Here is a 14,396-nt window from a genome sequence, read left to right on the forward strand (position 1 = left end):
TTAATATACGCTTAATGGGATTTTTTTTTTTTTACCAAAGGCCTAAATGTATGAAGAAATTAGATTTTTAATTTTTTTTTACTGGGTATGTTTTATAGCATAAATGAAAGTATTGTTTTTGTTTTTTTAAATTGTTGCTCTTTTTTTTTGTTTATAGCGTAAAAAATAAAAAATAATCGAATAAATATATCCCATCGTTTGTAGACGCTATAAGTTTTCTGCAAAATCAATATACGCTTATCAGGATTTTTTTTTTTTTTTTTACCAAAAACATGTATCAGAAGACATATTGGCCTAAATTTATGAAGAAATTAGATTTTTTTAATTTTTTTAATTGGGTATGTTTTATAGCATAAATTAAAGTATTGTTTTTTGTTTTTTTTAATTGTTGCTCTTTTTTTTGTTTATAGCGTAAAAAATAAAAAAAATCTAATAAATACATCCCATCCTTTGTAGACGCTATAACGTTTCTGCAAAATTAATATACGCTTATCAGGATTTTTTTTTTTTTTTTTTACCAAAAACATGTAGCAGAAGACATATTGGCCTAAATTTATGAAGAAATTTGATTTTTAAAAAAATTTTTATTGGGTATGTTTTATAGCATAAATTAAAGTATTGTTTTTTTTTTTTTTTTTTAATTGTTGCTCTTTTTTTTGTTTATAGCGTAAAAAATAAAAAAAAATCTAATAAATATATCCCATCGTTTGTAGACGCTATAACGTTTCTGCAAAATTAATATACGCTTATCAGGATTTTTTTTTTTTTTTTTTTACCAAAAACATGTAGCAGAAGACATATTGGCCTAAATTTATGAAGAAATTAGATTTTTTTAATTTTTTTATTGGGTATGTTTTATAGCATAAATGAAAGTATTGTTTTAAAAAAAAAATGTTGCTCTTTTTTTTGTTTATAGCGCAAAAAAAAAATAAAAAAAAAAAATTTATAAATATATCCCATCGTTTGTAGATGCTATAGCTTTTCTGCAAAATTAATATACGCTTATTATTTATTTTATTTTTTTATCAAAAACATGTAGCAGAATACATATTAGCCTAAATTTATGAAGAAATTCGATTTTTTTTTTTTTTATTATTGGGTATGTGTTATAGCATAAATTATTGTTTTAAAAAAAAAAAAATTTAAAATAAAATTGTTGCTCTTTTTTTGTTTATAGCGCAAAAAAAAAATGCAGAGGTAATCAAATACCAGCAAAAGAAAGCTCCAATTGTGGAAAAAAAGACATCAATTTTAATTGGGTACGGCGTCGCACGACCACGCATTTGTCAGTTAAAGTAACGTAGTGCCATCTCGCAAAAAAAAAAAAAAAAAAAATGGCCTGGTCCGGGGCATAATAGAAAATGTGGCCATTTATGTCTTTGGAATGTGATTGATCCAAGAAGGAGAGGACTGATTTGCTAACTTCACCGTAACAGTGAAGGTGAAACTGAATATGGACAATATACAAAAATTTGGCCTCTGTCAACCACCTCTGTTGGCACTTATGACCTTGGATGGACTAAAAGCAACTTTTGTGCCAACGTTGAGTATGGTGGGCAGAGACAAGAATGGTTCCTCACGTTCCTCACTCTACAAAACACATCAAAATATTTCTGAGGAACTTGAAAGCTCAGTCATAAATGTGGGATTATAAACTCCATCTGATGCCCGCTGTCGTGTTCTGAGGTGTTGAGCAAAGTCTACTCACTGAATAGATAGCCTTTATGACCCTCGTTGCGGTGGAAACGCTTGACGTGTCCTCCTCTCGGTCTGGGTGCATGGTTAAAGGTTCCCGGTTTACGGTCTCCACCTTGATATCAAGTTTTCTCAGTGTTACGTCCTTACGACCTGGTGGGACAATGGGATTCATTATTGAATTAATGTGGAAACTTACAAAAAGTTATGAACCAATTCAGCAATTGAACTTAATGCCCAGAGACCAGCTTCAAGTCCTCCGTTAGATATTTCAGGATGCTTGTTGGTGGTAAGAATAATCCATTGAGTTGGAAAATTCACATCTTGGATGGAGTTCTACTAGACTCATCCAGTGGGCCAATACAAGGACCAATGATGGTGTACTACTGGAGGTAACCCATTAGAATTAAGATTACCATGGTCAAGACCAGAGGTCTCCAAACTACGCCTGAGTAGGGTTGCCTCGTTTTCTTCAAGCCAAACCCCAACACTTTTGCGGCACAGGGCAATTTTTTATTTATTTTTGCAGTAAACACTATAGGATTATAAAAGACCTGGGACACATTTGGGTGCTCCAAGGGGAGTAGTAATGTAGCGCACAGAGAGCGCCACTGGGTGTGGCCAAATTGTCCTTGCTGACATCATCACCCCACCCTTCAGTGATGCCAAACCTGCCCTCAAACAGCCGCCCGCAGCGGCAACAGATTTCTGTATGACTATCTTGGTTACTTGGGGAGCCACAGCCTGGTCTGAATAACGTGTCTGGGTTTCAGGTGGTCTGAAACCCGGACACACGATTCAAAACCCGAACTGTCCGGGTGAATCTTGGACAGGTGGCAACCCTACGCCTGAGGGCCAAATCCAGGCCTACTACAGGATTGCATGTGGGCTAGGTGCAGTGTTGTTTGGTAGGCAGAGTCCAAGTTTGGCAATAGAAATGGAACAGTGGTTTAAAGAATAGAAGCCGCCGACAGCATCTGCCATGGAGTAGCAGAATGCGGCCTGGCCGGTCCACATCCAAAAGGGAAGGCTTCCCAGAAGAGGTAGACGTAGTCCCTGCACTGTCCCTACTTCTCTAGAACCTTTCCCTGTCTCTAGGAACCCTGTCCCTATATGCTAGCCATTCACATAAAGGAACCAGAGTCTTAAAATAGACTGTCTGACCCATGATGGCCACCATGATGGTCACATGGAGTGCCCACATCTAATCAAATAGCAGCCCCCTTGTAACTGAGGAAATCATAGAGGAACCAAGTTCCCCCGACTTTCTCCCACAACCGCATTGCCACTACGTTCAACCTTCAGTGAAGAGAACAGACTGCACCTGCCTACACAGAGTCGGGTTTCTCCTCTGATGAGGACTCCGATGTAAGAGGGGCTCCAATGATGGGGAATCCATTGAAAGGTAGCCTCTTAGGGGGCTCTTCTGGGGGCCCTAATGTAAGGTAAGCCCTGATGGGGATCCTAAATTTTTGGGTGGGGTTTGGGGGTGTTCTGATGGGAACGTTGATGTAAGGTAGGACTGCTTTGTCCTCCTGAAGGTCTTTATCTTTTGTTTTGAATCATATCATGCTTCGACTTGGGAATATTTGTAGAATATATGATCTGGCCCTCGTACTGAAAAGTTTGGAGACCCCCGTCAAGACTATAAGAAACCTTTCTGATTGGTTTTATAGACTTTTTAATTTATTCTGATCAAATCCAGCACTGAGATGCTGCCATTAGAGATGTCCGCGACGGAACAATACGCTTCAGACTCGTTCTTTAAGTTAATAATTTTGAACCTTTTTTTCGAACTGGACTTTACGCATAATTACCGTAGTTTCATTATAATTTATTTCGGATTGATTGAAATTCGTTACCATTGTGTTTCGGAATATCTCATACATCCAGTTTTCCCTGGATTGATTTGTAATGAAACAAATTGCACATGTCTAGCCGCCATTGATGTTGCAGTAATGATAATCATGATCTTACTCAACAAGAACACTGTTGACATGCCCTTTTCCAGGGCTAGAAAATATTGGGTAAAGGTTGGGACAACGTAACTCCCTCTGACCCATATCACAGAGGACACAGTCTTTGCCCCTGTACACACGGTCGGAGATTTCGACAACCAAATCCGTCGGATTTTGTCCGTCGGATCTTGTCCGAAACTGTTGCATACACACGGTCGGACAAAGTTGGCAAAAAATCCGATCATTCAGAACGCGATGACGTAATTTCGTTACGATGGGACTACGTTCAGGCTAGTAGCCAATAGCTTTGATGTAGGAATTTGATCTGAGCATGCGTGGCACTTGGTCCGATGAAAATGCTGTACACATGATCGGATTAGGTCCGTCCGGCCCAGTTGGTCGGGTAATATTTCCAACATGTTGGAAAATTGGGTCGGACAGAGATTCGGACGGAATCAGTCCGATGCATACCACACACAGTCGGATTATCTGACGACACGGTCCGATAAGACTCATTCCGACAGATTCTCCGACCGCGTGTACGAGGGCTATGTCCTATCGGACCAGTTTGTCGGAAAATATTTCCAACAAGTTGGAAAATTGGGTCCGACGGATATTCCGACGGAAACAGTCCGATGCATACCACACACAGTCGGATTATCCGACAAACCGGTCCGATAGGACACATTCCGATGGATTCTCCGACCGTGTGTACAAGGGCTTTATCTGCTACTAGACTAGACATAACTAACATTGGTTCCCCTAATTTTGACAAATCACTTGAATCTTGACACCACAGGGGGGTTCCGCATCCTCCATGACATACACAAGTCAGGAGGTCCTTCACTATTCATTGATTGATACTTTCATCTCACAGGATCTGGAAACTGGAAAGGCCCCAGCCAATTAATCACATATATTAACCACCTCGAATTCCAATTCCAAGACTTTTTCTGCATTAGCTGGAACTATTTGCACATCATTGTGCTACATTGAAGAGGGGAAGTATGTAAGTGTCTTGCCTTTTCATGAAGAAGTGTTTACCAGCAAAGAGCTTGTGCGGCCATTGCATCCATCGCTTATCACAAGATATGACACAGCCTCTTAATTGGCTCCTCTGGGGAAGCCAGCAAGTTGCTCATGCATTTGTCAGCCGCCCTTTGTGTTGGTACTTACTGCCTTTACGACGTCTGTACAGGAAGAAAATGAAGAAGACAAAGAAGATGATGACCAGGATTCCTAACCCGATGATCGCTGCGACAATGGTTCCCACCGGGACAACTTCTGGAAAAAGGACAAAGGAAGCTGTGTTAGGTGTTTAATGATGCTGATCATCTTGTAGTGAACCTGGGCCCAGGTTACGGACACACGTGTGAGCGGGCACTATGGTGCAATTCATTCTCAAAGTTCACAGCAGAAGCACCAAATTTGTGCAGGTAGTCCTCTCAGCAGCTCAGCTCCCCCCTTCTCCCACTTACAATCAGTAACTTAGTTTACCCATGCTTATAAAGAAAAAGTTGGCCCCTCCACTCCAAATCTGCCAATAGGTTAAAGAGGGGGGAGGGGGGGATGCAAACAAACAGAACTTCCCCTTTTGGGTGAAGTTCTACTTTAAGAATATGGAATTACTTGAATGTCCATAGCCTGGCTACAGCTTCACTTGATAGTATGTGGTAGTACAGTCAATATTTCCAGTTCCTTACCTTCCTCTACTAGTTTAATATTGGCAGTTTCTGAACCAAAGCTGTTCCATGCTGTGCAGTTGTATGTGGTCTGGAAGTCTGACTCTATGACGTTATTGATGGTCAGGGTGGAGCGCACGCCGCTTTCCGTTTTGGTCCTTTCTACCGTATACCTGTCCACTGTTCCCGCTTCCATGGTCCGCTCCGGCCACGCCCAGGCCTAAAATTCAGAAAATATGTATCTTTCTTTTACAAAAGGCTTTATTGTCATTGGTCAGAATAAAAAGAGCCAATAAGCATACAGTAGGCACACAGATTGCACAAAAAAAAAAGCGGCCGAAAGTTGGAGTAAAGTCATCACACAGTGGAACAGTAACAAGTGCCATTATAGTAACAGAGCACGTGAATGAAACATTTATCCAAAAATAATCGAAAAACAGAAATACCATTGATCTGCCAGTTCTCCAGAGCCAACACCACCCCCTATTCTGCTTCCCATTGCTGGTGAAAAGATGGTATGGGGGTTTCTTAGTAGATAATACTGGGGAATAAATCAGGGAGATAAGGCCTGTAGAATGTGGGTACACCCTGCAGATGCTCTTGAATGGCGTTAGTCTGTATGGGGATGGTTGTGACCGCAGGAGATAAAAAAATAAAGTCAAGAAGCTGTAGATATTAGTAATGTTCTTGCAACGGAATCTCATGAGAAGATCTGAGCATTTCAAAGGTCAATATCCTAGTAGGGGTAAGAAGGGAATGGACATCCATATATTCATACTCAGACTACCAAAGGAGCTGCGCTGGATTCTCCAATACAGGAGGAAACAAGGGACAGTGTAGTAGACATAGCAGGTGTAAGTGGGGTGATATCAAGTCCCATAGCTGGAGTGTATGGGGCAAAATAGGGTTCAAGGACGTAGGGCGGGATGAGGGAGGGAGCCAAGGCAATGAAGACAGAGAGATAGGTGGGAATCCATCAGATCTAAAAGATTGCATAGGGAGTTTCTTAGTAAATATTACTGAGGAACATATCAGGTGGATGAGGCCTGTAGAATGTGGTACGCCCTGCAGATGCTCATGAATGGTGTAGCCCAAAGCAGTAGATAGTGGGTCTCATGAAGTTGGGAGATTGAGGCAATATTTGTCACCAAATAATAAGTGTAAAGATTGGGGACAGATAGACCCCGAGATGGCTTTAGGTCAAATAGGAAATTAGGGAGGCATGGTTGGGGGCAGAGGGCCTGGATGGGAAGGTTATGGAAACATGGATTTGAGGTAGACAGCAAACAAAGCATGGGAGCAGAATGAGGATAGCAAACAAATTGGGCAGATAATGGAGGATCTTCAAACCAATTTGGCCCTCAAGGATGGATAAAATTGTTATGGTTGAGATTGGGAACGGATCTTAAACCCTCTTTGGTACTCATGGATGGATAAAATTGTGATGGTTGATATTGGGAACAGATCTTAAACCCTTTTTGGTCCTCAAGGATGGGTACAATTATGATGGTTGAGATTGGGAACAGATCTTAAACCCTCAATGGTCCTTATGGATTGATAAAATTGTGATGGTTGAGATTTGGAACAGATCTTAAACCCCCTTTGGTCCTCAAGAATGGATTAAATTGCGATGTTTGAAATTGGAAAGAAATGTTAAAAACCCCTTTGGTCCTCAAGAATGGATAAAATTGTATTGGTTGAGATTGGGAACAGATCTTAAACCCTTTTTGGTCCTCAAGAATGGATAAAATTGTGACGGTTGAGATTGGGAAGAGATCTTAAAACCCCTTTGTTCCTCAAGAATGGATAAAATTGTGATGGTTGAGATTGGGAACAGATCTTAAACCCTCTTTGGTCCTCATAAATGGGTAAAATTGTCATGGTTGAAATTGGAAAGAGATTGTAAAACCCCTTTGGTCCTCAAGAATGGATAAAATTGTATTGGTTGAGATTGGGAACAGATCTTAAACCCTTTTTGGTCCTCATAAATGGGTAAAATCGTCATGGTTGAAATTGGAAAGAGATTGTAAAACCCCTTTGGTCCTCAAGAATGGATAAAATTGTGATGGTTAAGATCTGGAACAGATCTTAAACCATTTTTGGTCCTCAAAGATGGATACAATTGTGATGGATGAGATGGGGAACAGATGTTAAACCCCCTTTGGTCCTCAAGAATGGATAAAATTGTGATGGTTGAGATTGGGAAGAGATCTTAAAACCCAGTTGGTCCTCAAGAATGGATAAAATTGTGATGGTTGAGATTGGGAAGAAATCTTAAAACCCCATTTTGTTCTCAAGAATGGATAACATTGTATTGGTGGAATTGGGAATAGATCTTAAACCCTCTTTGGTCTTCAAGGATGGATAAAATCATGATGGTTGATATTGGGAACAAATCATAAATCCTCTTTGGTCCTGATGGATGGATAACATTGTTATAGTGGAGACTGGGAACAGACCTAAGCACGATAAACTATTCCCAGAACCCCAGAGGGCATTTGTGGAAGTGTGGTGCCCTTGTACATTACACCTAAACCCTGAGCAGCTAGGTGCCTTCTGTACACATTTCATGGTCCTATTTTTTTACTTTTTTGGCTGGTGGGTCCCTTTAACTCCAAGGTCTAGGCAGATCCAGCGAGGAGCGGCTAGAGTTAACATCTTTGAAAAGCCCGTAATCAATTCTCCTCAGTCGCTTCCTCTGCTAAACACTTCATTCTGTAAGCTGTGATAAAATGATTTTAGCCGCAGTGGATGCTGTTTAGAGAACTTGTCTCCCCCGGGACTCCACAGAGAAGCAGCTGTGGATGCCGCACAAATCTCCACTTTAATTAGCGTAGAAAAAGGATATATATATATATATATATATATATAGCCACTAAGAAAGGAACTTGGTCTTCAGATTTCATCCTGGCCTGGGCTCTGGATTTCCAAACTACTCACATATCATCTACCGGCTCCTTATAAGTGGTTATGCCACCTCTTCCATCAAACTCCCAACCTCATCTGCAGTCAGACGGCGACAGCGCCATTTCTCACACAGCTGACACCAGAGGGTGGTAATGACAGCAGTAACCAGCAGGGGGCACTGTCGCTGTGCTAACTGGTTAACGTCGTTGGTGTGTCAGTGATTATGAAGAGCTATTGTCTCCTCAGCAACGGGTGATTATTGAAATAATCATTCATCAGAGTGGCTGAAAAAAATAAAAAATAAAAAAACGGTAACGTCGGCTTCTCGGAATATTGTTTTTCTCATGGGGCGGTCTGAGTTTTATTGGAAGCACGGCGGCCGATAAAGCCGTCCAGGTCAGCAGGACCAGAACTGCTATTGATGGCCGATATTTAAACAGGTTGCCCTCATTTAGAAGAATTTAGTCACTCATTTGGTCCCCCTCAGCAAAATCACTGCTTATTTTCTCGACTCTACAGCAGAGTTGTTAAGATGGAACCCAAAACCAAACCTCATTTTTCTTTTGGGTAGAACGTGGAGCTTAGATGCTCTTCCGTTTTTTTTTTTAGCTAAATGGATCTGAGATTGAAGCGTCACACCAAGAGTTATTAGTCCAGGTTTAAATTTATTCCAGTATAAGATCAAGTAGATGCAAAGGATGAGAGCATCACAAGTTGAGAGTAAGTCTATTATAGATTTATTAGTCTTTCAAAAAAAAAAAAATCTGAAAGTGCGACCAATGGGTTTCAGGGACTCGCCTCCCCCTTCATCAGGGCTTGAGTACCGGCAGGGATTGAAGTAAAATTGGACAGATGCAAAGGATGAGAGCATCACAATTTAACAGTAAGTCAATAATAGATTTATTAGCCTTGCTAAAAAATAAAAAACAGGTGTGAACAACGTGTTTCGGAAACTCTCCTACCCCTTCATCAAGGCCTGAGTACTGGCGGTGATTGAAGTAAAACTGGACATATGCAAAGGATGAGAGCATCACAAGTTACCAGTAAGTCCACTATAGATTTATTAATCTTGATAAAAAAACATAAAATACAGGCAATGTGTCTTGCTAAAAAAAAAATCAGGTGGTACAGGCAAAACGTTTCTGAAGTACTGGAGGTGACTGAAGTAATACTAGACAGATGCAAAGGATGACAGCATCACAAGTTAACAGTAAGCTCATTATAGGTTTATTAGACTTGCTAAAAAAAAAAAAAAATTCAAGTGTGACCAACGTGTTTCAGGAACTCTCCTATGACCAACGAGTTTTGGGGACTCGCCTCCCCCTTCATCAGGGCTTGATTACTGGCAGTGATTGAAGTAATACTGGACAGATGCAGAGGATGAGAGCATCACAAGTTAACAGTAAGTCCATTATAGATTCATTAGTCTTCCTAAAAAAAAAAAAAATCAGAAGGTACGACCAATGAATTTGGGAGACTCGCCACCCCCTTCATCAGGGCTAGAGTACTGGCAGTGATTGAAGTAATACTGGACAGATGCAGAGAATGAGAGCATCACAAGTTAACAGTAAGTCCATTATAGATTCATTAGTCTTTATTAAAAAAAAAAATCAGAAGGTACGACCAATGGGTTTCGGGGACTCATCTACACCTTCATCAGGGCTTGAGTACTGGAGGAAATACTTAATAGATGCAAAGGATGAGAACATAACAAATTAACAGTAGCCATTATAGATTTATTAGTCTTGCTAAAAAAAAATCATAAGGTACGGGCAACACATCTTGCTAAAAAAATCATAAGGTACAGGCAACATGTTTCAGGGACTCACCTCTCCCTTCATTGGAGTTTGAGTACTGGAGGTGATTGAGGACTGGACAGATGCATAGGATAAGAGCATCACAAGTTAAAAGTAAGGCCATTATAGATTTATTAGTCTTGCTAGGAAAAAATCAGAAGGTATGACAAACACGTTCTACTGAGTCATCTTCCCCTTCATCAGGGCTTGAGTACTTGCAGTGATTGAAGCTATACTGGACAGATGCAAAGAATGAGAGCATTACAAGTTAACAGTAAGCCCATTATAGATTTATGAGTCTTGCTAAAAAAAATCTGAAGGTACAGGCAACACGTTTCGGGGACACACCTTCCCCTTCATCAGGACTTAAGTACTAGTAGTGATTAAAGTAATATTGCACAGATGCAAAGGATGAGAGCATCACAAGTTAGCAGTGAGCCCATTAAAGATTTATTAGTCTTGCTAAAAAAAAAATCTGAAGGTACAGGTAACACGTTTCAGGGACTCACCTCCCCCTTCATCAGGGCTTAAGTACGGGCAGTGACTGAAGTAATACTCGACAGTAAAAAGAGTCTAGGGTTTGCATAAAAGGCAGTGTGGGGTCAGTGCTACTTGTAAGATCAAGTAGCAGGCTATGTAAAAAAGCCACAGTGTTTCAAGGACCAGAACTCACCTTCATCAGGGCTAGTAGAGTGGAAACAATGTATATAGACTGGATTAAAGTTACAATGTATGGTAATGGTATTTTAGTCTAGGCTCACACTTGTGCAGGCCTTTATGTATGCATTTGCCCAGGCACAGCAGCCCATAACCCAGATGTGCCACATAAAGAGCCTGCTTTGCCTGTGCAGATTGTATTCTGTAGTTGTCATGCTGAGACTGCAGTTGTTCTTCCATAACATCTGCTGTATAGGCTGTATAGGCTGTATAGGCGGGCTGCAGACACACAGAAACAGCACTTTGTGAATGCCACGCTGGGAGCAACGCATGGAGTGGGCAGGGTCATGCCCTTGATATAACACAGCCCACATTGTTTCAATCCATTTAAAATAGTTTGCTGGAACCAAACAGCATTTTTCTCCTTCAAGGTCCACCGTAAGGCGCGTTCTCACTAATATTAATACAGGTGACAATATGGCTGCTCACACGGGAAGCTGCAGGCACTTTGCGATAGGAATAGTCTACATTATATGTGCGGAGCCTGGAGGAAAAAAAAGAAAAAACCCAGCAAGTCATTATAAACCAGAATTACTTACAATGCGGTCTGGAGGTGGCGTGCTTCCAATGAAACATTCGACTTTTCCAACCCCGCCGCGTACTGCGTACTGCAACCCTTCGCTGGTGATCATCGGGGGACCTGCAAGATGACCGGGAGAAAGAGAGACCTTGAATCCTTCTTGTGACCATACAATGTCTTTATGGCATCAGATAAAGTAGGGATGAGTTAAAACTGTTTCTGGTTGGGGAGATTTTACAACACTTCCTGTGCTGCAAAACGCAACAGGAAGTGATGGAAATCTCTACAAAGTAAAACGACCGCTTGTTTCGGTGATGACCCGTTTGGCATAACCATTGTGCAACGCTACTAAGCAGAAAGTAGTTATTTTTCGATCATGTGGGCGTGGCTTGTATGCAAATACAGCCTACCAAGGAACACCCACCCCTACACCTATCAAGGCATTGTAATATTTACATAACTCCTCCCACTGCTTGCATCGGGGATGAGTGCTCTTGAGTACTGAGGCAGGGATGCTGTGATGGTTTCGGGAAGCTGTGTACATCACCCTGCCGGCCCCTCCCACTGGCCGTGATCTGGGTCTAAAATAATGTATATAATGGGAAATGGAAAATTTAATTAGCATGTTGATGAGGTGGGGAAGGCAAATTATAACCAGATTATACCTTTAAGGTTTTTTTTTTTTTTTTTTAATGTTCTTTTTCTGAATACACAAAGAAAATAGCTGAAAGTTTTGCTCTAGTTCACGAATTTAGACGTTCTATTTTGGAGCCATTCATCCGATGAAAGGGCCTCTTTACGCTCGTCCCCTGGACAGACAGTCGTGTCTTTGTGAGACAGATTACCGCGGCATTTTCTGCCCATTATCTCATCAGGAGGAATTAATGCGGTCCGTCCACATTTTCTACCACATTATCCATAATATGCGTTGTTTGTTTTATGCCTTTCTTTGTTTTATCGCGCAATCTGCTCGTTTTATGGCTGCGGATAATTTGCCCGTTCCAGTTAGAAGCGAAGCGTGCGCATTAGCCGGATATATTTTTGGTCGCGTCGAAACGATGCTAGTTAACAGGCTTCTCTGGAGAGGTCATCGAAGGGGGAATTGGGCACCAAAAAAAATGAAGAGGCAATTTTGGGACTCGTCTTGCCAGCATGATTAATGCGCTGCATCAAGACTGAAGTATGCTGTTACTGCATAGAAGGACATTTTAGATTATTGAGTAGATTTTTTTTTAAATGTTTCCTCTTTCTGACTTTTTTTAAGCACATGAGGCGGTTACCGAATCAGTTCAGCCATGGTGGCCAGACCAGAGAGACGTCTGTAGGTCCACCTTACATTGGTGGTCAATGGAAGAAGGGCTCTCTTACTTTGGTGGTCAGTAGGAGGAAGTCCCCCTTACTTTGGTGCTCATTTGGAGTAGGACCTTCTTACATTTTTGGCCAGTAGGAGAAGGTTCACTTTACTTTGGTGCTCATTTGGAGAAGGAACCTCTTACATTAATGGTCAGTAGGAGGTCTGCCTTACTATGGTGGCCATTGGGAGAAGGACCCCCTTAGATAGCTGGTCAATAGGAGAAGGTCCACCCTATTCAGGTGGTCATTGGGAGAAGGACCCTCTTATACTGATGGGTATTAGGAGAAGGTCTACCTTACATTTATGGTCACTGGGCGCCTTACATAAGTGGTCAGTAGAAGAAGGTCCACCTTACATTTGTGGTCACTGAGAGAGAAGGTTCACCTTACATTCGTGGTCAGTAGGACAAGGTCCATCTTACATTTATGGTCATTAGGAGAAGGTCCACTTTACATTAGTGGTATGTGATAAAAGGTCTACCTTACACTTGCAGTCAATGGGAGAAGGTCCATCTTACAATGATGGTTAGTTGGAGAAGGACCTATTACACTACTACTGGTCAGTAGGAAGAATGCCCCCCCCCCCCTTAGAAACAGCTAAACACCTAAAAGATGATTGCTTAAATATCCTAGAACCAAAAAATGCTCATTGCTTAAGGAGAGGGTCCACCTTACTTTGGGGGTCATTTGGAGAAGGACCTATTACACTACTAGTGGTCAGTAGGAAGAATTCCCCCCTTAGAAACAGCCTAAAAGATGATTGCTTAACTATCCAAGAACCAAAAAATGTTCATTGCTTAAGGAAACCCTAGTGAGAGGGTCCACCTTACTTTGGCGGTCATTTGGAGAAGGAACTTCTTACAAAGCTGGTCAGTAGCAGAAGGTCCACTTTACTTTGGTGGTCATTTGCAGAAGGACATTCTTATATAGCTGGATAGTAGAAGGAGGTCCATCTTACATTTGGGGTCATTAGGAGAAGGACCCTCTTACTTCGTTGCTTAGTAAGAGAAAGTCCACCTTACTTTGGTGGTCATTTGTAGAAGGACCTTCTTATATAGCGGTTTAGTAGGAGAAGGTCCACTTTGCATTTGTGGTCCATGGGAGAAATACCCACTTAAATTTCTCATTAGTAGGAGAAGGTCCACCTTACACTGGTCATACCAGATAAACAAATGCACAGTCAATGGAGTTAACTCTCAAGTTGGCCATACGCCTTGTGATCTTATTGTACAACCTACCTTAGATTGACCAACAACTACTTAGTGTAAAGGCGTGCCTCATGGGTTATAGATTGAAGGGACTGTCAAAGTGTATATAGATCCTATCCTAGTCTCTTTTGGTCTGTTCAGTAAGTGGAAAGAATATCTACTGATCCAGACAGAAATCTTGTGAGCTCACAACAACGCCAAAACACCTTCCCTCTTTGTTATAGAAAAGTGGACGGGGCCTGTAGTCCTATCCTAGGATGATAGCGCAGATTCTCTACAGATACAACAGGGTAATCGTTGTCCCCTAGGACAGTAAGTATGTAGGATCACCAAATGTCTGAGGAGTGACTGAAAACCACGTGCCTGGCTGGGCAGGGTGAAGGACAGACCACAACTACCAGCAGCCTTTATTCTACTGCTACAATAATAATATATTTACTAAATAATGGAAAATAAGTGAAAAACGCGGCAAGCCCTTTTAATCTCCACGCCGGCGCTTTGTTATGCAGCTAAACACTAACACCTCGGAAAGATGAAGAAACGGAGCCATCATATATCTT

General features: G+C 41.3%; 1 protein-coding gene across 2 annotated transcripts in view; it reads right to left on the reverse strand.

Annotated features, from left to right (window-relative positions):
- The window catches only part of KIRREL1 (kirre like nephrin family adhesion molecule 1), a 289,028-nt gene that overhangs the window by 16,228 nt on the left and 258,404 nt on the right, over positions 1-14,396 (reverse strand). For both annotated transcript variants that reach the window (XM_077464164.1, XM_077464163.1), the window contains exons 10-13: positions 11,295-11,395; positions 5,357-5,555; positions 4,830-4,937; positions 1,709-1,848 (exon numbers count right to left, since the gene is read on the reverse strand). In XM_077464164.1, coding sequence (XP_077320290.1) covers positions 1,709-1,848; positions 4,830-4,937; positions 5,357-5,555; positions 11,295-11,395 — 548 coding nt within the window. The remainder of the gene's footprint in view (positions 1-1,708; positions 1,849-4,829; positions 4,938-5,356; positions 5,556-11,294; positions 11,396-14,396) is intronic.

This window comes from Lithobates pipiens, unplaced genomic scaffold (genome assembly GCF_037356315.1).
Source record: "Lithobates pipiens isolate NorthernLeopardFrog02 unplaced genomic scaffold, aLitPip1_a1.2 Scaffold_30, whole genome shotgun sequence".
Lineage (NCBI taxonomy): Eukaryota > Metazoa > Chordata > Amphibia > Anura > Ranidae > Lithobates > Lithobates pipiens.